The sequence below is a fragment of the Alosa sapidissima genome, chromosome 14 (genome assembly GCF_018492685.1).
Source record: "Alosa sapidissima isolate fAloSap1 chromosome 14, fAloSap1.pri, whole genome shotgun sequence".
NCBI classification, from domain to species: Eukaryota; Metazoa; Chordata; class Actinopteri; order Clupeiformes; family Clupeidae; genus Alosa; species Alosa sapidissima.
The window spans coordinates 3,950,435-3,976,007 of record NC_055970.1 but is presented as its reverse complement, the minus strand read 5'-3'; the positions used below and the strand labels follow the sequence as shown (position 1 = coordinate 3,976,007).

The window sequence follows — 25,573 nt, the reverse complement described above, 5'->3', positions numbered from 1 at the left end:
CTCACCCGTCTTCCTGCCTCTCCAGCGAAAGAAACTTCTACACGGATGTGGTACAATTATAGAAACCTCTTCACCAGGCCTTCCTTATTATTCTTTCAGTTGCCACGACGAGAGGATGTGATTCTTGAAACTGCTGCAAACCAAATGATTCCAAATGATTTCAGCTTCTTCTCACTCTCTCTCTCTCTTCTTCTCACTCTCTCTCTCTCTTCTTCTCTCTCTCTTCTTCTCACTCTCTCTCTCTCTTCTTCATGCTCTCTCTCTCTCTTCTTCTCTCTCTCTCTCTCTTCTTCTCACTCTCTCTCTCTCTTCTTCATGCTCTCTCTCTCTCTTCTTCTCACTCTCTCTCTCTCTTCTTCATGCTCTCTCTCTCTCTTCTTCTCACTCTCTCTCTCTCTTCTTCATGCTCTCTTTCTCCCGGGCCTTCCTCTTTTTTTTGGAGGGAACTAATCTGTGCCCCGTAATAAGCAAATGATGTGATCATGTGACCGTGTCTGGGCTGGGGTGAGGAGAGCGCTCTATTTCAGGAGGAGTCGTTTTGGCGCACAGAGAGAGAGAGAGAGACTCCCCTTTCGGAAAATCTGTGGGGCTGCCAGGCACCATTAAACCAAACCTGACAAAAAAACAATATTAACGGCCCTAATGAAAACCAGCTTGTTTGTTCCCTGTGATGGATTAACTGCGCTCTTCCCGGGCCAGGCAAGCCACGCAGAGCCAGATGCCTGCAATCAGGGGTTCAGCCGTAGGATGAGAGCAAAGGAGAGAGGGAGAGAGAGATAGAAAGAGAGGGAGAGAGAGATAGAAAGAGGATTTAGAGCCTGTGCAGTCATCCCAGCTCCTGCTCATAGCTACCTCAGCTTACCCCCACCACCCCATCCCACCCCACCTCCATTCACTTGAGTAGTCCACATATCTGCAGGGGAAAGTTTTGATCACCTACTGAATCCCCTGACCCAATCTTTGAGGTGCCGGCCATGCGGCGTATTCAGGTCAAGTTGAGTCACAGTTTCCTGCCCCCCCCCCTTCCCCCCGAAAGAAAACAGCTTAGACCTCTGTCATGTAGGTGACCTGGTTACCTCTTGCTTTGGTTGTAGACACAGGGAAAAAACGATGAGAGTTTCCTGGCGGATAACTAACTCTAGGGCCATGCATAAGACAGGATCTGGTGCCGCCAAGGAGACTAACTCTAGGGCCATGCATAAGACAGGATCTGGTGCCGCCAAAGATTGACGACCAGGTGCCTCGGTCACCTCTGCTGAGGTCAAGTAGGGGACGCAATTATACTACTTTGTACTCCCACTGAGGAGAGATCCCACTCCCAGATCCTCTCTCCAGCCCTGCCGGCCAACACGGTAATCTCTGATAAGCCCATCTGAAAATAATGAGCACACGTTTAACTCAACACACTCTGTTTGTCATTCCCTTTTCATCAGGCAGTGTTTTGATGTTGAGTGATCCGAGCGATGTTATCTAGCTTTGCCCCGCTAACTGAGTGCGTTGTCAACTGCTGCCACAGATAAAAAGAAGGCCAAATATTGTGCCGTCGCCCGACTGCCGCTTGCGTGGATTGGTTATTTGTAGACGGCTCTGTTCACGCACACTGCAGGTGGGGTTATCCGGCATCACAGCCAGGGATGTTGTGGCAAATCCCTCCCTTGTTATGTTCACAGCTGGTGCGCCCTTTCAAAATGCGATCAGTCATTCTTGGGCGCCAATGTTCAGATTGGCCTGTCGGAACCATTTCCTGTTGCAGAGGGGAATTCAGGAAGAGCTTGTGCAGCATGCCAAATTAAATGCCTTTGCAATTTCTTTTCTTTTTCTTTTTTTTTCAGCTGACAGGCCTGACGTCAAACACAACCTCATAGCAACCGCAGGAAACATTGTCCGAGAAAAAGTTAAAAATAATAGTCACAACTGAAATAAGGTGTAAAAAGTATTTTTATGCTTTTTGTTGTTTAACTTGGTTGTACTTCACTACATACCTTTGGAGTATGTTTTCAGGGTAGAATTAAAAACTTGTTTGTTTTTTTTTTGTTATTTGTTGTTTATCTATTTATATTGGACTGAGATATTATGATATAGTAAATAGTTAGGTTAAATAATTTCATTGAGTTGGACATGCACCAAGAAAAGGGGGTTGGAGTCTTTCTGACAAAGATGTGTAACCATTAATTTCCACTAAATCCTTCCTATGTCTCACTCTCTCTCTCTCTCTCTCTCAGTGTTTATTTTTGAAGGTATTTTAATCACACTTATTTGTGTTCAGGCACATATCCTCACTGTTAATGTCACACTGTGTTAAATTGTACATAATTCCCCTCAAGAAACATATTTCACTGGCAGACGTGTTGTCTGACTTTTAGCCAGAAGTTATAATTCCATCATATCAGATCTCAAATCCCCATAACCCCCCACAATCCCCACCATCCCCAGCAATCCCATCCTCACGGCTCTCCACGGCATGCCTGCCTTACTGCCGCCTCTGGGCAGTTTGCTTTAGGCGTTGAGTTGTTGGAGAGGTAGAAAGTTCTAGAAGGGGGATGCTCGGCCTCTAGGGTCCGCCTGCGGCGTGCCCTCAGCCCTCGGTTTGGGACTCAGACCTCCGCACTGCAGTGTTGATTCAGCACAGCCCTGTGCTCTCCCACACCTACGCTATGCTGCCTGCCTACCACAACAACAGGATGTGACTTGGATCAATCCCTGAGAAAGTTACTCCATGTTCTGGTTTTTTTATTTTATTTTATTTTCCTGTGTTGCATAAGGGCATCTGTCACAGTCCATCTTCCTCCATTCAATCCAGTGTGATGAATAAGTGCAAAATGGAATTCGTTTGGGAGGAGGGGTAGTGGACTGTAGGATTTTGCTACTACACACACAGTATATGTACCATAAATAACTTTCCGATATTAGAAACAGGTGCTCACTCATTTACCACAAACATTTATATATCATTACATACATTTGGATATAATTGTCCTTGTATAATTAAATTAAGGACCTAATTTCTGCATGCAAACACATACAAATGTGCTCACCCCGCTCATATGGAGAGTGAGAAATGTGGGTCTCTAGTTTGTATGCAGTGCACAATGCGATTTTCTGCAATAATTTAATGAACTGTGCTAAATATTCTGCTAATAATTTGCTAATTGTGTCAAATGATACGATGAAACTTTCAAAAACCAACTCTTATTTAAAGTCAATGTTTCTCTAGATGTTAAATAGAATGACACAAATTACTCAATGGATTTCTGACATGTGTCAACAAATTTGCAAATAGTGGCATCGCTGCCTGCGGCAGCATAGTTGTCGTGTCTTCAGATCCCATGAAACCAGGAGGTTTAAGGAGGAGATAAGGGCGCATCAACAGGCGTAAGGTAGACAGGTCTCAGCAGGGGCAAATGGGTCCGAGGTTGGCTGTTTTTCTGTTGGTGGTGTTGGGTTGGGAAGCCCTACCCAAATCTGCTGCCCACATCGCTCCCTCAGCCATTCCATACCTGCTGCGCCCAGTGCCAGGGGCTCCCGCGCCAACCAGCCACTTGTTTACTCGCTGCGCCCAAACCAGCAGGCATTAACAAGCTGCCGGAAAAACAAACAGGTCGCAACGCTTCGGGCCTCCATCTTTCGCAACAGTTTCTCCTTAATGAACGAGCTCGAAATCCAGCACTCTAAATCGAATCCAGCACTGCAAAGACGCGAGTCGTGTTGACTTTTCCCCTCCACCGGCCAACACTCAAACAGCCCCAGGGCGTTCTCAGGCTAGGACGTTTTCATTTTGTCACCTCTTGTGTGAAAAGTCATCCTGAAACTTGAGGACACGGTCCTTTGTCATGCTGTCCGTAGGCTCGCTCTCTCACGGGTCACGGCATTTGAATCCCTTCAGTAAGATAGCCTTCCAAACTAGCTGTGTAAATTTGAGAGCTATCGCAGATCTCGTTGGCAGGGCGTGAAACAGAACACTTCCCGGTCCATCGCAAAAGGCTGTGTTTCTTTCCACAGAGTCCAGGGGCAGTTCCCAGTAACCCAGCACCCCTTGAGGGGCTTTTCGATGGTCTGCCACGTCAGGTGCACGAGAGACCCAAGTCTTGTTAAAACAATGTTCATAGCCACGCTTGTTAAAAGAAAATAGGCAAAGCAGTCTTACAGAGCTCTCCCATTTCGTGGAAAATATCCACCCCCGTATGGCTGGTCCTAGTTATGGTTTATGACAAAGACAAGGTGAAGGCGACAGGGTCGGTTGTTAAGGGCACCTATACCACATCTGCAAGAGGGAACGCTGAAGTTACTCTTTTAAACTAACGTCATTGGAGAACATTTTGGTCAACGCCTCAGAGAAAGACAAACTGGAAAGATAAACAAAAGCCCAGGAAAGGTTTGATTCAGGACTCCATGGCCTTGCTGCTAATTCTGCCAAGTCAACCCAACAATGTCCTTACTCAACCCTCTCCTGACAGATGCTCCTCTGCTCTGGCTCTCAGCTGTGGCCATCCTGCTAACATTGCTCTGTAGAACAGGCAGGGGTTTCAGCCCGCTGGTGGTCTGTGAAGGCAAGGCATTGCTGGTGGTCGCTGACCATGCATTAGATAGTGTAGTCTCACTGTGGGTATGAATAGTTTCTATTCAGGCTGCTGCTTTAGTCAGAATGATTGTCCCTGTGTCACAATCAGTTGAAGTTGAAATAAAGAGTTGAACCAATGCTGAATAGTTTACATTCATATTTCATATTTCATTTAGTTGTAGCTATGTAGCTATAGCCAGTATCCATGTTTGCATGTATTGCATGGCGTCTTTACTCTGATGTAGATGTTCCCAATAACACAAGGCAAGGCCCAGCTCTACAGTAGAGGGCTCTGGTCGAGATTATGTGGTCCAGACCTGTCTCCAGCCAGGTCCTGTAAAAAGCGTTTTATTTCACTCTCACTCCTAATTTTATTGGATCACAAGAATGTATCGCTGCATTCCCATCTGAGTCTTAAAATAGGATACAGTTTACTAGTGCGGGCTTTGACTTTGGGCTAATTGTGTTTGAGGTTTGTATAGTTACAAGGGAAGTGGATGTTATGTGGGTCAGCTGTTTGTGGATCTCCCAAAGCTTATTTTGGGACACTTTTATTGTCTGTGTACAAAAATATTTCAGTTGGTTTGGGGGCTATGGAATTTATGGAAAAGTCTTTATCTCTTTCCATGAAGATGTTACCACAGCAGTCATGCCCAGGCCTGAAGAACTGTCATAACGGAGGATATTTCATGCACTAAATGGGGAATGATTTGCCCTATTTACTACCATAAGAGAGTAGTATCTCTGTAACCTGTTCTACTTAAACTGGGTCAAAATATTTAGCATGTCCGCAAGCTTTTTTCTCACATTGTTGAAAAGAATCCTTTGGGCAGATCAGTTTCAGCCCAGGCTAGTCAGTGGTGTGGTGTGTGGCTCTATTTGACTTGTTGCTAATTAATTCTCGCCCGCTTGACAGGGGACCTTCATCTAGCTGTCTCAGTTGCAGATAAAATGGCCCGGGCCGTCCTAAATCAGTGTGTGGCTCTTGGCTGAGGCAGAGTCGGCCGAGGGGTCTTGGTTGGATGCGATTCGTCTCGCGTCAAAGACGAAGTATCTATTCCCGCTTTGAATCCGCGCGCCTCTTTCCAGGACACTTCATTTAATATCCACCAGCTTGTTTTTCTGGCTCATTTGGAGGCGCCGAGGTCATGAGGTGCCATGACAGCCTCTAATCTGGGACAGATTTATAGTGAGCTGTGTCCACTCCTCTCTCTCTCGGGCTAGTGCTGTTTTTCTTCCCTGCTACCACTCCTGACCAAAGATAGGTCTTCATGATGGATGTCTGCTTACCGTCTTACACAGAGAACGAAAGAGTAACTGGCTGTTTAACCTGTTTCATACCCCTCAACACGACCATGCAGATAAGTGTAAACCGATACTGGGACTATAACAGTTAAGTATAAGTATATATATATTCTTTTGATCCCGTGAGGGAAATTTGGTCTCTGCATTTATCCCAATCCGTGAATTAGTGAAACACACTCAGCACAGAGTGAGGTGAAGCACACACTAATCCCGGCGCTGTGAGCTGCCTGCTACAACAGTGGCGCTCGGGGAGCAGTGAGGGGTTAGGTGCCTTGCTCAAGGGCACTTCAGCCGTTCCTGCTGGTCGGGGCTCGAACCAGCAACCCTCCGGTTACAGGTCCGGAGTGCTAACCAGTGGGCCACGGCTTAACGTTATTGTGGTGGTGGTGGTGGTAGGTGTGATGTAGTAACCAAAGTGACTTTAATTGTAAAAATGGAACTGATTGCAAAATAATACATCATGAATACTGCAAAAACTCCCTCAGCACTGTTTTTATAGGTATTTGAATGGTCATAGCAACCATGTATTGTATTTTGAGTGTTGTCTTCTGAGTTCACTGGCCATTATATTATATGAGTACCTTTCAGAAAGCTCCGTAAAATGAACTCCCCCACCCAGGAGCTGTTTATTGCTGTAACCAGTATTGTCTGCTGTTAATTGGGCAGCTAATCCAAGCCTTGTTTGTGTGAACATTTGTAAGTGAGCCACAGATCATTAATGCTGTGCCTTAAGGCTTGAGTCACAGGATGATGTCTTGGGGTTTCGAGCCACATGATTTAATTGCAAGGCGAGCAATGACAAAAACAGACATTAAAATCTAGCCAACTTAATCATGGGCCACAGAAGACAAGCATCAGAACACACTGATGTCCATGCTGGTGTTGTGTAGAGGGAGGCGATGTTGACGCGGTGTCTGTGTCAGATGTGACCTGCTACAGTATGCAAACACCATGGCATGGGCATGGCCTGTGTGCTTGCATGCATGTGTTGATCCCTAAATGTGTGTGTGTGTGTGTGTGTGTGTGTGTGTGTGTGTGTGTGTGTGTGTGTGTGTGTGTGTGTGCGTGTGCATGTGTGTGTGTGTTTTAACTGTTGCTTGTTTTACAGTTATAACAGGAGTTGACAGGTTTATGGGGAGTCATATCAAAGCCTCCCTGTTCAGACTCTATTAGGGACATAAATAGTTTGGTGGGGGGTTGGGGAGTATTTAATGAGAATGGGAGATTAGGCCATTTAACTGTACAGCTGTATAGGCTGGTTGCTGACAAAAATGGCTTCAGTTGACAGAACACAGAGAAGGTCTTTGTGTGTGTGGTAGAGAGATGTAGAAAGAAAGAAAGAGAAAGAGTGTGCGTGTGTGGCTTTATATGTGTGTGTGTGTGTGTTTGGATGATATAGATATCTGTAGATGTGTTCCCGGAGTTCTATTTTGTGGTTTCTGCTCTTGTTGATCATTTGACAAAATTCTCACATGTAGCCCCAGGGAGATGCATGGTGTCGCACCGTTGACTCAGATACAGTTGACTCAGACATCTCTAACACTAACATGTGCTCTGTTTTGCACTTGTGACTTGAGACACCGTGTGGAGTGTTTTCCGCTGGCCTGGGGTCACACCCTGGCTGAGCCGCACTGGTGTGTGCTGATGGTGTTGTTGTGAGTGAGGGTTAGTGCTACATCCTGCATTATCCAAAGTATCCACATCAACTGCACTTGAACTGGAGGATTGAATATGCCTCAATGTGAAAACAAGCAACAGTGATCAGTCGCTAAACACACTTTATCCTTCTGCATGTTTATTATGTCTATATTGTATATATTGTGTTGTATTACAGTCATACACAGGACATTGTTAAATGTTGAATTTCTTGTGTTATTTATAGGGACTTCCTACCAAATTAATACTGTAAAACATGGTGCAGGATATAACAAAAAAAAGCAACAACAACAATATATATATATATAGTTTGTTTTCTTTTTGTTGCTAGAGAGACAACCAACAACCAGAGCCAAACTCCTAGTGTGTCAACATACAAATCATGATTCTGATTCTGATTCTGATTTAGTTCCTCTTCTGTTCCTCCTCTTGTCCATGTTTAGGGCACACAGGGCGCTTCATCAAGGCGCTGTTCTGCACCAGCCTGCTCTTCCTGCTGGGTCATGTGTCCTTCCAGATCTGCCTGTACACCCTCCCTGAGCTGGACGATGCTCTCGGACACAACTGTAAGTTGTAACTTCACAGCTGCTCCCAAACGAATGTGGAGACATGCCATCATCAGCTTTGTCATGGTTGTACACTCCCTTTACATGTGTGTGTGTGTGTGTGTGTGTGTCTGTGTCTGTGTCTGTGTGTGCGTGTGCGTGTGCGTGTGCGTGTGCGTGTGCGTGTGCGTGTGTGTGTGTGTGTGTGTGTGTGTGTGTTGTTTCATTAAGACACAGTGAGAGAAATGGTGGTTCTGTTTATTTGGGTTTATACAGCCTTGTTAAGTTCAGCTCTATTAAACACAGTGTACCACGCTCTCATTAACAGCTGCTGGGAACACTCTATCCAGGCTGTTTGTGGGGTTTCGTGTTCACCGTCAGTAAACTACCAGTGTCTACCAGTGTGTGCATGCGCGCGCGTGTGTGTGTGTGTGCATCTGTCTGTGTGTGTGTGTGGGTGCTCCTGAGTGTATGTGTATATTCCCCCTCCTTAAGTTCTCATCTGGCCTGGGGCTTACTGGATACTCAGCCTTTTCTCATCCTCCGTTTGTCTCTTGGAGAGAGAAAAAGAGACACTCTCTCTGGAGAGAGTTTCCTCACAAGAGAGGCATTCTCGTCTGTCAGACCTCGTGAGTCCCTCGTCTGCCTCCTTCTGCCACCGTCTGTTAGAGAGCTGCCCTGCTGGCAGCCCGTCAGTCTGGGGGGCATGGTGGCAGTGGGCAGCAGGGCTGGTGCCATGCTAGTGGCAAGGCCAGCTGCTGCGGTTCTGCCCTGTGGAGAATGAAAAAGACTCGGGGGTTAGGTCACTCCGTGGCTTGTTAGGGTAGCAGAGTATGACCAGAGACCACGTGTATACTCTTCACTCATCTCTCTCTCTCTCTCTCTCTCTCTCTCTTTCTCTCTCTCTCTCTCTCTCCTTTTTGGTTTCAGGTAGCTCAGTGGAAAACCTATCAAGACATGTTGGGGTGTCCAGGTATGCCGTGGCCTGATGCACTGGCTTTGTTTTGACACATCTGCCATATGGCTTTGGTGCTGTATGCTGAAAGATGATGGGATTTGTGTGTGGGCTATAGGCCGACTTGTTTTTTTATTCAAGTTTGGTTAGCATCTTCAGTTGTGTATTATATGATGGTGTTCCAGTAGCATTGGTGGATGTAAACAACCAATCACCACAGAGTTGATCTAACACTTCTCTCTACTTCCTGTGATCTGAAGGTTGCCCCTGGAGGATATCTGGAGTGTGGTTAGGCTCCTGACCCCTGACCTGGGCATATTTATAATCTCACTCGTCACCATGGTTACCTGCAACCGTCTTGTGAAGAAGAGGGAGACTCCACCTACAAGCCAGAATTCTGTCTCGGTGCAGGTGAGTAATCCTTCCTGTCTCACTCTACAATGCTGACATTCAGGTGCACAGTCATACTGACCTCCACCCTACACTAGCAGATGCCAGGCATTACGTTTTGCCTGTCTGATGTCGTGACCTTGGAGGTCAGTGGTTGGAGGTACTCTCATGCAACACTAAAAGTACCTGTCACTAGGTTGTAACATAATATGCAACCATATGCATAGCCTGTGCATAACAAATGTAGTACATGATGTGTGTTTTTCTGATTACTTTCGTCAAACATATTTTTCTAAATGTTTGACTGATCAGCACCAGGTCATAAGTTACTATGAATAGCCCAGTATTTTATCATCACTTGTTTCTGACACAGTAAAATATTGGCCCCAGGGTTTCTGGTGCGTGGCCTCGGATCTGTTTACTTATTTAGTTGTTGATGTTAGTCATTGCCATGGTGAGATGACAGAGGAGCACTGTTTTCAGGCTCAAGTTCAGAGGAGATGGCGTCACGTGGCACAGGAGGCTGCCAGCTATCATCCGTGTGTTGATACAGCAGTATGGCTGAGGTATTCACACTTCGCAACCATCGCCAAGAACCCATTTCAAACTGCCTCCTTGTAGTTAAAACCCTCTGTGGGTGTGTTTCACCAGAATCAAATCATTATTCTGACAAAGTTTTTTTTTTTTTATACACACAAACTTAAACAGCTATGATTTGCATAAGAAAGTGTGAAATCGGGTTGCAGAAGTGGTGATAGTGACTCAAATTTGCTTTGTTTTTAAATGTCCTATGAAAGTGAGAAACATTTGAATTGGAAGGTTTGAAGAAGTTAAAAGGAATGGCCTTTCATCAGCCTATGGTCATTTCACGCATTTTAAAAATAGCTTCTTTTATGTGCAACTAAGATTCTAAAGAAATAAAAACTGGACACTCTATTTAGGCCACAGATGTTGTTCGAGATGGCAGCCAGATCTCTCCCTCCTTCCCTCCCTCCCTCTCTCTTTCTCTCAATCTTTTATCTCCCTCTCTCTCTCCCCCACTCTTTACACATTGCTTCTCGCCCCTCACACTGCATACACATTAGTGGCTCACCCACTCCTGAGCCATGTAGTGGCGTTGAGTTGTTGGTTGTTGGTGCTGTTGGTGGGCTGGGTGAGCTACTGTGCTGTTGTGTGTTTGCCCCGTGGAGCCAAGATGAGGTAATAGGGTGGTTTCCGCAGTTTTCAGGACAGAGGCCTATTGTTAGCAAAGCAGTGTGTGTGTGTGTGTGTGTGTGTGTGTGTGTGTGTATGTGTACTGCAGACGAAGGGGACCCCCAACCCACATCAAGACAGGCTTTTCCTCTCTCTCTCTCTCTCTCTCTCTCTCATCTCTCTCTTTCTCTCTCTCCCTCTCTCTCTCTTCTTGTCTCTTTTTCTCTAACTCTTTACCCAATTTAAGTACCCTTCACAAAATAATTAAAAATATGAATATGATAATAATCTAGCCAACACGTCATTCTTCACAGTCTTTGTATACATAAGAATGAGGCCACTCTGTCTGCTGAAACAGCTGGGAGAAGTTATGCAGGTCCAATGGAAAAAGTTTCAGTGCGAGTAAGTGAGTGGGCAAGACAGAAACACCAGAGCGCAACACCTGCATCATAGTTTGCGCACAGCAACCTCATGAGATGCCAGCGAGAGGCCAGCAGACTGTTTACACCCACGTCAAGTCCCTCTTTCATGGGAGGAGATTGTTTGCTTTCTCTTTCATCTGATGAAAAACCTCCACAACATTTCGCTTTTTCAACCCTGCATCACGTCTCCCCAAAATTTCTTCTCTCCTTCCCTCTCTCTCCTCCCCCCCTCTCTCTCTTTCTCTCTCTCTCTCTCTCTCTCTGTTTCTCAGTGTTGTTTGAGTGCTCCCGCCCGCACAGCTGCCTGGGGTGCCTCGGCGTGACTTCCTACTCCAGTCGCCGTGGCAACCGCGTCAACAAACACGCGCTGCCCCGTGATCCATGGCAGCGGGAGAAAAATGGGCCCTTTATTAGATCAATTAGTGCTAGTGAGGCCCCACCACTCCCCGGCCACGCCACACTCACCAGCCCCAAATTAGCTAACAATGGAGAATGTTCCGGGAGTGTTGCAGTGCACCATGCAGCTCTGGCAGGTTGGCTATCGGTTTGTTTTGGTGCTCTGAAAGGGAGCCCTCCCGCTCCGATCGGGACCCTCGCCTGTGTTTCTACCACGTGTCTCCGTGATGGATCGCATGTGTGGTGTGCACGCTGACGAAGGCCATGTTTCATTGACTGGGTGCCCCGGTGAACCGCGCCCCACCACCACCACCCTTTACCCAGCCGTTGCCCCCTCCCTGTCTTGGCACAGACACGGCCTCATTCAAACACCCACTCGTTCAGATTCTTTTAGTCCTTTCATACAGTTTGTGTTAGGCCAGGATTGCTAGCATGCGTTTGCCAAGACAAGAGACTGCTGACTTAGAGTTCTGAGTCATTTCAGAAACACAACATGAAGTAGAAGCTCTTCTTCATATGCTACTATATGACTATGATATGCTGCTGACGCTGAATTTTGCCAAATTATTTTTTTTCATATCAGTAAAGATAGCTCAATAACTTGCGAGCTAGTTTTCTCTTTTACTGAGAATTAATTATTTTTCTTGTTCTTGGCTTTTAAGGCTAACACCAATGATTTATAGCCTAATAATTACTGTTTACTTATTTAAGTATACTGTAATACCAGGATTATGCCATATTATAGCATCCCACCCAGCAGCAGAGTATTGTTAAACACAGCTCCTTTCATGTAAGTTAAATCCTGCAGCCACAATGCTGTTGCCCAGGTGTGGCATGAGGTGTGGCGTCATCTCCGCATGCCCACAGACACACACATGCACACCTCAGCGCATTAAAAGGAGAGTTGTCGCAACATGTGGCCAGTGCCTGTTGCAACAGCGCAACCGCAAGCCTTGCTGCAGCCCTCGCCAGTGAGGGGTCCAGCCACGTAAGGGCCTGGCTGGCTCTGCGGGCTTCGATGTGGCACGAGCTGCATGCTATGTGCGATGGGTTGCAGCTGGCGTTGGTGCCCGTCTGCATGCCCCCCGCTGGTTTACTATGCCGTCTTCCACCGAGGAGGAACGGAACAGCCGCAGTAACATCATACATCACACATCGCCGTGAAACTCATCAAGCTTTTACATGCCAACCGCAATGCCAGCAAGTAGACTGTAGCCTGCAGACACACTGAGGTTTGTCCTGTCTTTTGTAACATGGATGGGATAGGAAAGCAGAAAAAGTCTTCACAGTCTAAACAAAACAAAGACATGAAAGCCACATGGTGGTAAAAAATTACCGTCCATCAGCAATGACAAACTTCAGTGTTTGTTTGTTTTTTGTTGTTTTTATTTTATGGATGGCCATAACTGGTTTCAGAGATGTCCTGCTCCTAGGAAGACCTGAAAGTTACTGAAAGTGAAAGATTTGATCCACAAGGCTTTCCCTTTTTTCATGTGGCTCCCACAAATAAGTGCCCCTTAAATGTCATCAAGAATTCCCCCAATATCTGAAAGCTCCATCGTAATACACTAAATGGCGGCGTTATTATACTTGTCGCATAACCAATTTGTAGAATGAGTCACAACCGGTTCGCCTCGGTGGTTATCTCAATTTTTCAGTGCCACACAGCTCTGGCTAATGTCAGAGCAGCTGCCGAAGAACTAGTCTAAAAACAGGTACAAGGAATACGGGCCGACATCAATTATCTCTGAGTGATGGATCATTAGATGTGTCTGTATATAGCCGTCCCAGATCATCTACGAATAGAATCTCATTTGGGAGGACTAATGCTAGTCCCTGACCCATGCACACTGAAGGCATCTCTCCCCCTATGCACGTCTGACACTTCATTTTATGGAGAATGTGACCCACCCTGAGCTGCCATGTTGTCCTGACAGTGTCCAGTAACGTGGGGGCCCCTGGGCTCAGGTGGTGCCGTCACAGAGTGGTGGTGAAAGAATGCTGGCCCTGGGGCACTCAGTGCCTGATAGTGCTCCTGTTGCTGAAGCCCAAGATTAAAAGTACCGGTACATGCTGAAATGTTTGAACATGCAAATACTCCAGTACACCGCATGCTCAAATACACAAATAGTCCAGTGCAACACATCTATCTATCTATCTATCTATCTATGCTCAAATATTCCAGTGCAAAACAGATGTTGTCCTAAAGTGGATTTTCATTTCCTCTGAAACAATATGCTTTTTGTAAATAGTAGGAATATGAGAAAGGAGCATCGTGCATGTGGAGTGGCGAAAAGAAAGAGGAAATGGGAGGACTGGCGAACAGACGTAGCGATAAAGTGATTCTTGTTTACATAAGGATTTAAGAGGGAGATTAGGGGGTGGAAGGTGACAAAATGAGTCCCAAAGTATTTTTAGTTGGCCAAAGAGTGAAACCCTGACTTGAGTGATACGGGTGAGAGTTTAGCAGCAGTGGGAGTCAGACGACGCCATTCTGGAGAGACTCCCTGGCGTGAGTGAATGTCCCTGGACTGTTCCAGAGACCATTTCCCAGAATCCATCAATCCACATGCAAGCAAGTTGAGGCAAGAAGAAGACGTCCAGGTCAATTGTGACATAACAGACTTAGGAAATGCAGAGTATTATGGAGAATGATGATGATGGAGATAGCACTTGTATGGACATGAATGAGGACAGTAGGTGATTTTGCTAATTGACCACGCATACCACCATCCTCCCTCTCTCTCCATACTCAAGGTCAAAGAGCCAGTTAGGGGGCAGCTGATTGCACTTGAACACAGTATCTCACACTCCCAAAAATGTTTTCTCTCACCCACTTTTCAAGATGAACATTGATGATAGGTTTCGCTAACAAAAGGTCAATATGTCCTAAAGAAAGTCAGCAATATTAGTACATTGAAATGCCAGCAGAGACATCTTGTAAGGAAACTACATAGGATTATTCATATTGCACCAAATGGCTTTTGAGGCTATTTTATATTTCTTATTAAAAACTCTAATAAAACTTTGACAGCATGATGAAAACCAGTACTTCAGCCTCCAGGTGTTTGGACTCAGACGACGTCTTGGCTGAAAGGGCTATCTGAGCGGGAAGGTCCATATATTAGCATCTTCGCAATAAATGCTAACATGAATTAGCGGAGTTATTTCCCATGCCGTTTATTCTGTATTTATGCTGCTGTTAATCTGGGCCGAGATGGTGGCGTAAACACAGATGTCTGTCTGCACCATGCCGTTTATTCTGTATTTATGCTGCTGTTAATCTGGGCCAAGATGGTGGCGTAAACACAGATGTCTGTCTGCACCATCAGTTTCTGTTCGGTGTTGGTGTGGGGGTTATTCTGTGTTTATGGTTAGTGAATGAAGGCTGCCAGAATATTCTCAGCATCTTTTCCAGAGTCACAAGCACAACACACGGCCAATGGAGAAAGCCAGACTGACTCAAGCAAAGACACACAAAACTGAGTTACGAACTGAGTTATGAAGACTCAGATAGTCTGCCTCAAACTCAAACTAGTATTTCTTTAGTTGTTTCACCTTTTCTGTTTATTTATCTCTTGGTTTCCTACTTCTTCACCCCCCCCCCCCCCCCCTTCTCTCTATTTTGTCTGTTTTGGCCTGTCTTGATTAAATGGTATCAGCATACTGGACTTGGACTACTGGGGGCAGCCGTGGCCTACTGGTTAGCACTTCGGACCTGTAACCGGAGGGTTGCCGGTTCGAATCCCGACCAGTAGGCACGGCTGAAGTGCCCTTGAGCCTTCACCTAACCCCTCACTGCTCCCCGAGCGCCGCTGTTGATGCAGGCAGCTCACTGCGCCGGGATTAGTGTGTGCTTCACCTCACTGTGTGTATACTGTGTGCTGTGTGTGTTTCACTAATTCACGGATTGGGATAAATGCAGAGACCAAATTTCCCTCACGGGATCAAAATAGTATATATACTTATAATTATACTATACTTCCTCATTACCATTAGATCTTGTAAAATGCAGGTCAGTGCTTAAGTAAACTCTATGGTTCAGTTCTTCTTTGAGTGACATGCATCCTTATCATGCTGCCACTCATGCAGTGGCCTCCCACTGAGTGTGGCATGTGGGGCACCGGTGCTCAGTGGGATCAGTAAGCTTAAGTTCAGTGCGTTACTTTTTTATTTTTTAAGTGAGGGATTCTGTGGCTCGCCTGTCCTGTCCACTAAGGTTACACTGGGCCCGCGTATCCTGCCGAGAGGGAAGTAGAATCAGCTGGCGTGCAAGCCACAGCTGACTGTAAGCCAAGCACTTGCAGAAATATGTGGCCATGCCGTGCTAAATCAGATGGAGGGTAAGGTGTGTTTGGAATGCTGTGATTTCATGTTGGAGTGTGTGCAGGATCCAGAAAACACATGCAATCACGCGCACACACACACACAATCACACACACACTCTCATTCACAACAAAGCCATGTTTGGAATGCAGTGACACAGACACACACGCACACATACACACTCATAAATATACACAACACAGAAACAGTCACACACAGAACCACAGCTACTTGAGGTGATTTGTCTGTCTGGGAGGGCACACTCAGCCTGGTCCACTGCCAGGTCCAGCTTGCCTCTCGTCACATCCCGTCACTAGCACACTGTCATGGTGAAACAGGGCACAGGGTCAACAATTACAACAATGTGACTCAGGAGCCAAGTGTTGGAGGCACACACACACACACACACAGGCGCACAGAAACCACACACACAAGGTGCACTCAGTCACATGCTCACACAAGCTTTCTCCCTCCCTCCACCCCCCCCCCTCTCTTTCACTCCCCATCTGTCAGTCATTGTGTCACTCTCTCCCTCACATACGCTGATATCCTAACTCCTGGGGCTAACAAACACTTCCCTCCACACCCAATGCAGTCACTGTTACCACTGTTAACAAAGGTTACCATGACGATGGTTCGAGTTGCTATCTCTTTTTTTTCACATTATTGCCTTGATATGGAATGTGCAGTTGACCAACCCAAGCTGTTTGCATTTCTTCCAGACATTTGAGAGTTGAGCACTAGTAGGCCACACATTTTACAATACAGGTGTAAGTGTTTAAGATCTTTCCATGACATGTCCATTACTATGCCTCTGTTTAGATTTTCCGTTTAGCGTTGTTTGGGAAGTCAGACACATTAATTGTTAATGGGACTCTTAAAGGGCAGCATAATCCCCACTGACATTTGGGTTGATCTCATGAAATACGACTAGCCCCTTAAATGAAGAGCATGTGTTTTTCTGTCTTTATATGCTTTATCTAGTATTTCCCATGTTTATTCCTCATGATTGCATCAGTCAGTGCAAATTTCACTTTGAATATCATTCACTGAGATATACATACAGAACTTACTCACACAGTGTAAACCTTAAGTGTTTCCTTCCTTCTATGGGAATTGCACGCTTTCAGATGACTTGTAGCGTGATTTATCTTGAGGTCCCACGTGTGTGTCATGACGTGCTTCTGCTAACACTTCATTACATTACAGGCATGCAGTGAAAGCTCAAGTGCTTTGTTAATATTTACTGTGAGAAATGCAGGCTGTGTGTTGCTTTGAGAAGACTGGTATGTGCTTATTGTGCATTTAAGGTGTTTGGGTTTTTTAGTGACTGATATATAATTTAATACCCCATCTCCCCCAACTGCCCAAATAAAGGAAGAAAAAGGAGACGAGGAGGAGGAGGAGGATGAAGAGGAAGGTCGGCTGTCCCCCAGTGTTGCTGACGAGGAGGAGGAGGAGGAGGGGAGCAGCGTCCCTAGCAAGGCGGCTCTGCTGGCCGCCAAGCTGCGTGCCACAGCCCACCGCTTCCTCAGGGACCTGGGCCGCGTGCTGGCCATCACTCTGCTGGCTCTGGCAGGTGAGAGGCCCACTGACCCCAACACCACTGCTGCCCTCTCGGGGTAATCAAGCAGTCTGGGAGCGTAAGAGGCCCACTGACCCCAACACCACTGCTGCCCTCTCGGGGTAATCAAGCAGTCTGGGAGCGTAAGAGGCCCACTGACCCCAACACCACTGCTGCCCTCTCAGGGGGTAGTCAAGCAGTCTGGGAGCGTAAGAGGCCCACTGACCCCAACACCACTGCTGCCCTCTCAGGAGGTAGTCAAGCAGTCTGGGAGAGGGGGTGCTCTGGTGCTTTAAACAGACTAAACAACAGGCTGCTGACAGTGTTTTGGTGTATCAGTGTGTCACTTGAGAATCTGTGCCTGGATGTTTCAGAAGATACTATCAGAGAGGGTTAAAGCGGAGCTAGTAATCAAGGATATTTGATAGTATGGTGTCTTTACCCATCATTATGCATCTAATCATAACCAGTTGAGAGGAGTGTGTGTGTGTGTGTGTGTGTGTGTGTCTGTCTGTCTCGGTGTTTCTGTGAATCTAACAGTGTATGCTACCTCTCTTTCTCCAAGGCTGTGTGTGTGTGTGTGTGTGTCTGTCTGTCTCGGTGTTTCTGTGAATCTAACAGTGTATGCTACCTCTCTTTCTCCAAGGCTGTGTGTGTGTGTGTGTGTGTGTGTCTCGGTGTTTCTGTGAATCTAACAGTGTGTGTTACCTCTCTTTCTCCAAGGCTGTGTGTGTGTGTGTGTGTGTGTCTCGGTGTTTCTGTGAATCTAACAGTGTGTGTCACCTCTCTTTCTCCAAGGCTGTGTGTGTGTCTGTCTGTCTGTCTCGGTGTTTCTGTGAATCTAACAGTGTATGTCACCTCTCTTTCTCCAAGGCTGTGTGTGTGTGTGTGTGTGTGTGTGTGTGTGTGTGTGTGTGTGTGTGAATCTAACAGTGCAGTGTGTGTCACCTCTCTTTCTCCAAGGCTGTGTGTGTGTGTGTGTGTCTGTAACAGTGCAGTGTGTGTCACCTCTCTCTCTCCAAGGCTGTGTGTGTGTGTGTGTGTGTGTGTGTGTGTGTAACAGTGCAGTGTGTGTCACCTCTCTCTCTCCAAGGCATCACCTTGCCATCTGCCTTCTCTTCTGTCTACTTCCTGTTGTTCATCGGCGTGTGCACGTGGTGGGCTTGCCACTTTCCCATCAGCCACCTGGGCTTCAACGCGCTGTGTGTGATGGTGGGCTTCTTCACAGCGGGTCACCTGGTGTGCCTGTATCTCTACCAGAGCCCCTTCGCTCAGGACATCTTCCCCCCGGCCTGTCTGTGGGCCAGGTAAGCTAAGAAGACGGCATTACAAACTTACTACAGGGCAATTCCACGCAAAACTGACACGTCCATAACGCCAACTAAATGCCGTGGCATAGATAAAAATGTCTTTAATACAACTTGGACATGTCCAAAAAGGACCTAAAAATGCCCACGCGTAGTGGCTTGGGCCTTCTTCAGGACATAGCCCAAAAGGTTTCCCAGAATTCATGTTTTGTACAAATTGTTCAAATTCTCCAGGTGTCCAGGGGTTTTTCTCAGTAGTGTTGTATTGAAATAAATGACAGATTCAGCGCAGGCCAAATTAATGGCCATGGGAACTACACCTACCGTACTACTGCTCCTGTTAATTAATAAGAGTACTTGGACAGGTCATTGCTGGCATTGATTACTAACTCTAATCTTTGACCTAGAAATTAGATCAATTGAATCAAAATGAGCTACCAACAATAGTCTCAGCCAATGGTTTTGGGTAACCAATGGATTTGGCCCAGTTTAGGAGCATCTTTGTCAGTGCTACGATTGATATTTGTCTTCCACCCTGAAGTAATCTAATGTACATATCTATACTGTGATTCAGAGTGAAATATGTTCATTGTCTGCAGGAATGCAAATAACATAACATGTTAGTAGATGGAGTTTGTGGCTGGTGGCATTGTAATAGATCCCATTGTGTGCCTAAATTCTTTGAATGCATTGCACATACAGTATGCTGTGGATAAGCCCTGTGCACACCTGAGCAGGTGTGTCTCTAGTGCTGGCGTGGTAGCCATGGTACACACAGTGCTCGTTCACTCCCCTCATTCCCTCACGCTGGTAGTGTATCAGCGGTCTCTCTCTCTCTCTCTCTCTCTCTCTGCCCTGGGCTCATGTTTGCTCTGCGTGTGAGATGGATTAGAGTGTAGCAAAGGGGAAAGAGCAGGTGATAAGGGTGCTGGAGGAATTACACAACCCCACTGCTAGAAAGCCTTCTCCTCAGAGACGAGAGTGTGTGAGGGTGTGTGTGTGTGTGTGTGTGAGAGAGAGACAACAGCTACACAAGGAATGTTACTGCTGGAGAATGTTGTAGAACGCATGATGATTTTTGGAATATCTTTGGAGGCCAGGAACGTTTGCGGCTGGAATTCTGAAATGGGAGTCAGACTCACACGGTTCCACTGCGGTGCAGGGAGGCTGCTGGCATGGAGTGTCAGCCTGGCGCTGAGAGCAGAGAGGGCAGTGATGGGGTCAGGGAGGTCGAGATGGAGATGGAGATGTCCGAAGAGGTCATGTAGCCCCATCTCTCTCTCTCTCTCTCTGTCTCTCTCTCTCTCACTCAGTCTCTCTCTCTGTCTCTCTCTCTCACTCTCTCTCTCTCTCTCACTCAGTCTCTCTCTCTCTGTCTCTCTCTCTCACTCTCTCTCTCTCTCTCACTCAGTCTCTCTCTCTCACTCTCTCTCTCTCTCACTCACTCTCACTCTCACTCTCTCACTCTCCCTCTCTCTCTCTCTGTCTCTCTCTCTCACTCTCTCTCTCTCTCTCACTCAGTCTCTCTCTCTCACTCTCTCTCTCTCTCTCTCTCACTCACTCTCACTCTCTCTCTCTCACTCTCACTCTCTCTCACTCTCTCTCTCTCTCTATCTCTCTGGCTCGTTGCCTCTCAGAGTCAGGTTGCAAACATGTCTCCAGGCCCACAAATCTGGCCGCTGCCCGCTGGTATGCCCCACTATGATAGATAGGTGTCAGAGAGGGGTGAATGCACCACACTACAGCAAATAGAAGCTGTAGATCAACTGGTATGCCCCACTATGATAGATAGGTGTCAGAGAGGGGTGAATGCACCACACTACAGCAAATAGAAGCTGTAGATCAACTTGACCTAAAGTTGGCCTCTATCCCACCCTTCTTTCTTTCTATTTCTCCCTCTCTCTCTCTCTCTCTCTCTCTCTCTCTCTCTCTCTCTTGCCCATAGGCTGTTTGGTTTGAAGGATATCATTAAACCAGGCAACTGCTCTTCGTCTTCCGCGTATGACCTCATCCTCAACACAGAGCATGATTGGCCGGTATACGTCAACCCCGGCATCCTCCTCCTCCTCTACATCACCGTGGCCATAGTCCTGAAAATCAGCAGTCATGGCGGCCCAGACAAGGTACTTCAGAGAATCAACATCTGTCAGTTTCACAAAGAATAAATAAATGACACACTGTTGTTGTCATACTGTTATTTCTAAGCTTGGAGCCCATGGAGGGTTTAAGGGATTCTCTCTAGACAATTTGACAGATGTACTTTTCATTAACAATTAGAGCTTTCTTTTACACAGGCTCAGATTTGTTTGCATACCTGAGGTTGATCCCTCTCTTTCTCTAAATCTTTCTATCTGTCAATCCCTCTCTCTCTGAGGCTTGTTGTGTTTAGCTGAGGTGCGTGTCTGAACTCACGAGGCTGGTGTTGTTTCTCTCAAGCGTGAAGTCGACAGGCCGAGTGCCAGCGACGTGGTGGCGGGTGGCGGGGGAGAGGAGGTGGAGCTGCACGCCTGGGTTCCCAAGAAGCAGAGCACAGAGGACGACACCAAGGTGGAGAGAGAGAGAAAGACAGCCCCTTATTTGTGTTTGTGTGTGTGTGTGTGTGTGTGTGCATTTTCCTACAGCAATACAGTTTTTTTCATTGAACTTGATGAACTGGGGTAGAATTAAAGATAAAACTATTGACAGATCTGCAGCCTTTGAAAGCCAGTGTCATGTGAATAATTGCATCTGTATTATGTTACTCCAAGCTAATATTATGTTGTGTACATAAAGCACCATGACAACTATCATTAACAACTGTTAGTGTTTCCATGTAAACTGACTGCAATGTTTGTCTAACTGGTATGGGATTTTAGCAAATGCTGCTCTCCACTGGTGAATCACCAACAACTGAGTCAGAGGAAGCCAATACTCATATGACCAACGGCTCCAGCCAGCAGGATTTAGGTCTGATTGTTCTACTTCACTTACCGTACTATTCTCATTGGGACAAATGATTTACTCAGTTACAAAGCTTTACACGGCTAAAGCAGAATTAGAACTGGTGTTACTCACATTACCATTACAGTTATAGCTCTATTGTAAACATAGATGAGTGAGTCAGTGAGTGAGTGGGTGAGTGAGTGAGTGAGTGATTGAGTGGGTGGGTGAGTGAGTGAGTGGGTGAGTGAGTGAATGTACAGTAAGATGGTGATAGATTTACTGAACGGTTTTGGTTCCTCTCTGTTTGGTCTGCTCAGGCCTCGGTAGTTCCCCTCCTGCTCAGGATGGAGACAGCCCTCTGTTCCTGGTGGGTCGCATGGTCATGGAGCAGAGCTATGTCTGCGCTCTCATTGCCATGATGGTAGGACTTGCATCTAGTTATTACACTGGCATAACTGCCGCAATCAAGGCCCATGAATGACAGTTGCATCATAATGTTAGTTTAGTTACTCTGTCAGTCACCTCATGGATTTGTTTTTGCTGCTATATTGCCCCCTGCAGGTGTGGAGTATTACCTACCACAGCTGGCTGACGTTCGTGCTGCTGCTGTGGGCGTGCCTGATCTGGATGATGCGGGCGCGACGCCACTTCGCCACACTCTGCTCGCCCTTCATCCTGCTGTACGGCCTGGCGCTCTGCGGCCTGCAGTACGTCTGGGCCATGGAGCTGGTGCCCGAGCTGCCCCAGCACGTGGGCACCATGAGCCTGCGCCAGCTGGGCCTTGACCGGGCACCGTACCCCTGCCTGCGCCTGGGTGCCATGGTGAGGACCAGGGAACACAACGGCATCACAGGAGATGTAGTTTGTAGTTCTGGAGTTTTGCCAAAGACTTGCTTTGTTACTTTGTTCCTGAATTTCCCTCTGGATCAATAAAGTATTGATGTGATCTAATCTAATCTAAGAATATAAGTGTAAGTGAATATAAGAATGAGTGAGTGAGTGAGTGAATGAGTGAGTGAGTGAATAAGTGAATGTACAGTAAGATGGCAATAGATTTACTGAATAGTGTTCCTATAGATTTAAATTCAGAAAGACAGACAGACAGACAGAGATGAGAAGAGTTGTGCTAGTGTTGACGTGTTTTAGAGAAACTCTCCGCTCTGTGTCTCTGTCACAGCTGCTGTACACCCTGACCTTCTGGCTGCTTCTGAGGCAGTCGGTGAAGGACAACTTCCGCAAGAAGAAGAGCATCGCTGCCCCTCTGACAGAGGTGACCACTGGGGGTAAGCAACCTCTCGCTGCAGCCCAGGGCAAAGGGCCTGGAGGAATTTAGGTCTGGAAGTCCAAATGGACTCAAAAGTGTCAAGTGTTAAGTGCGTTAACCAGAGTGTTCATGTCTCTCTTGTGCTCTTGCTTTCTCCCTCTCTCTCCTTCTCTTTCTCTCTCTCTCTGTCTGTCTCTCTCTTTTCCCCCTTTTTCTTCATGTGGTCAGAGGGCATTGGGCGGAATGAGTCTGTTCTGAAGGTCCTCGGCGCTATGGTGATGAGTTTGTACGCCAAGTATTGGATCTACATTTGCGGTGGCATGTTCATCATGGTCAGCTTTGCTGGCAAGCTAGTGGGCTACAAGATTGTCTACATGCTGCTCTTCCTGCTATGCATGTGTGTGTACCAGGTAAGCACACCTGTCAGTCCCACAAGCAACACACTGGTCAAACTCCGAAAATACTATATTCCTCAATCACTACTTATTGAATATTGACTCATTATGCGTTTTTTCGTACAATGGAAAATATTCCTTATATGACTTGTATGACTTCAGTTCTGTTGTATGCAGGGTAGGAATTTCACGGCGGCCACGACGGCCATGGCCTTTCAAAATAATCTTAGCATTCACAGCGCAAGGCAAGAAAGTGCGTCCAAATTCACCCATTCTTCTCAGTTGAACTACTCGCGAAGTAGCCTACTCATCATACAGACATCACAAGTATCACATCACATGAAAGAGCTTTTTCTCAGCTTTTAAACAATGTTAGTCGCTAACTGCTGTGGTGAACGGTTCGCAAGACAAGTAAATAATGATTAAATTGAATCAGAAATTCTAGCTTCTGCGCCTATCTCCCTACCCATTCATCTCGGTGGAATACTTCACGAACCCTTCGTTCAACACATAACAATCCATATATCAAAATAAACAGCAGACCTTACCGAACACAAAGGTGTAAAGTAGTCCCCTGTACAGTTAGCCGTTCCAGAGTAACGGTTTTGAATTTGCAGCAAATTTCGACATGCATGTCTCCAAATTTGGGCTTTCAGTTTCACAATGTGTTTACATTTTTCTACATGATTTCAACAGGCCAAATACAAAATAAATGTTACAAATATCGCCTAGATATCGGTAAATATTAAAATCAGAGGGCAGCTGACTAAGAGTTTGTGAAAGTAGCCTTAATGATCACAAAATGCTAAGAATGCATCTAGGCTATTTGAGTTTCTTAAAGCTGAGCTGTGCTTAAATTGTTCAATATATGATTTCATAACAGGCCAAATATAAAATAAATGTTAAATAAAGCCTAGATATCTGTAAATATTATGATCAGATGATTTACAGTTCTATGTAATATGTCATGTTTCATGTTTTTGTAATGTTTTGTAATACAGTGATGCAGCTCTACTGCTGTAAATACAACTTTTTTTATTTTTATAGCCTACTACTGTATGGTTAACTTTGGCCTTGGTGCCCTGACATGTGGCCTTTGTGCCCCCCACCAAATATGCCCAACTGAAGGCCAAGTGGCCTTGCCCCTAAAATGGTGAAATTCCAAGCCTGGTTGTATGACAGCTCTAGTTGTATGTCTTTTTCATCATGTATAATATTCCTCTATGACTATGGTCTATTTGTAGGTGTATTACTCGCTGTGGAGAAGGCTGCTGAAGGCCTTCTGGTGGCTGGTGGTGGCCTACACCATGTTAGTGCTCATCACCATCTACACCTTCCAGTTTGAGGATTTCCCTGACTACTGGAAAAACTTCACTGGCTTCACAGAAGAGCAGTAAGTCTGAGTCCACCCTTTCCAAGCATAAATGAAATGAAAAGGAAGCGGATTTAATGCACATCCTGTTAACTGGGCGAGCAAATTTCATTTCTCTTCTCAATTTCATTTGCTTCATTGCACCACCATTATACATCATCACATAAGACCAACTGAGAGAGGAGGAACATTTGTCAGGAAATGTCGGCTGTTCCTGTGTCGTAAAAACCAGGATGTTTTGTGGTGATGAATGTGCCTGTTTGTGCTCGTTTGTTTGCGTAGGCTGGGAGACATTGGCCTGGAGACCTTCGCCCTGTCCGAGCTCTTCTCCAGCATCCTCATCCCGGGCTTCTTCCTGCTCGCCTGCATCCTGCAGCTGCACTACTTTCACCGGCCCTTCATGAGGATCACAGACCTGGACCACGTCTCCCCCACCCACAGGCAAGGCCGTGCCACCCAGAATACCATGCCCCGTCACTCAAACCCTGTCATCATGTCTGACTCTCACACCAGCAGATGGACGTTTATATAACAACAAATGTTTGGTTTCTTTTTCGCTAACATTGCGACATCCGGCATGTAGCCCTGGCCTGAGGTCTGTGCTCTCTAAGAGCCCTTCTAGTTTGTACTTTCCTGAGCCCCAGTGCTTAGGGCACTGTTGATACACAGTGGTTTATGTTAGGTCATGCTTGCCAAATGAATAATAAGTAAGTATAATAAGTATAATAATATATAACTAGAAAATAATATAATATATAACTAGAAAAGTAGTATTATGTAATTTATAGCTACAACAATTACATGTATACTCATAATTATAGTGTTCCATCACAGTGACTTGATAACTAATGACATTCTTCAATGGAGTCACTTGTCTGCGTCTTTGTCACGTGTAATGAAGAGGCCATTTCTCTCTTAACTACCACTTTCCCTTTGATGTATTTCCACCCATGAACATCATTCATTTTGCTATCATTTCTTCTGAAGAAATGGGTGCTTGAA

The 25,573-nt window shown here is 46.1% G+C and overlaps 1 protein-coding gene across 3 annotated transcripts in view; it reads left to right on the top strand.

The window, feature by feature from the left end:
- piezo1 (piezo-type mechanosensitive ion channel component 1) overlaps positions 1–25,573 on the top strand; it is an 82,657-nt gene that overhangs the window by 25,428 nt on the left and 31,656 nt on the right. For all 3 annotated transcript variants that reach the window (XM_042060728.1, XM_042060727.1, XM_042060726.1), the window contains exons 3-16: positions 7,963–8,085; positions 8,995–9,037; positions 9,280–9,430; positions 17,125–17,326; positions 18,405–18,618; positions 20,564–20,741; positions 21,055–21,165; positions 21,474–21,564; positions 21,858–21,961; positions 22,102–22,362; positions 22,718–22,823; positions 23,033–23,214; positions 24,444–24,592; positions 24,854–25,012. In XM_042060728.1, coding sequence (XP_041916662.1) covers positions 7,963–8,085; positions 8,995–9,037; positions 9,280–9,430; positions 17,125–17,326; positions 18,405–18,618; positions 20,564–20,741; positions 21,055–21,165; positions 21,474–21,564; positions 21,858–21,961; positions 22,102–22,362; positions 22,718–22,823; positions 23,033–23,214; positions 24,444–24,592; positions 24,854–25,012 — 2,074 coding nt within the window. The remainder of the gene's footprint in view (positions 1–7,962; positions 8,086–8,994; positions 9,038–9,279; positions 9,431–17,124; positions 17,327–18,404; positions 18,619–20,563; positions 20,742–21,054; positions 21,166–21,473; positions 21,565–21,857; positions 21,962–22,101; positions 22,363–22,717; positions 22,824–23,032; positions 23,215–24,443; positions 24,593–24,853; positions 25,013–25,573) is intronic.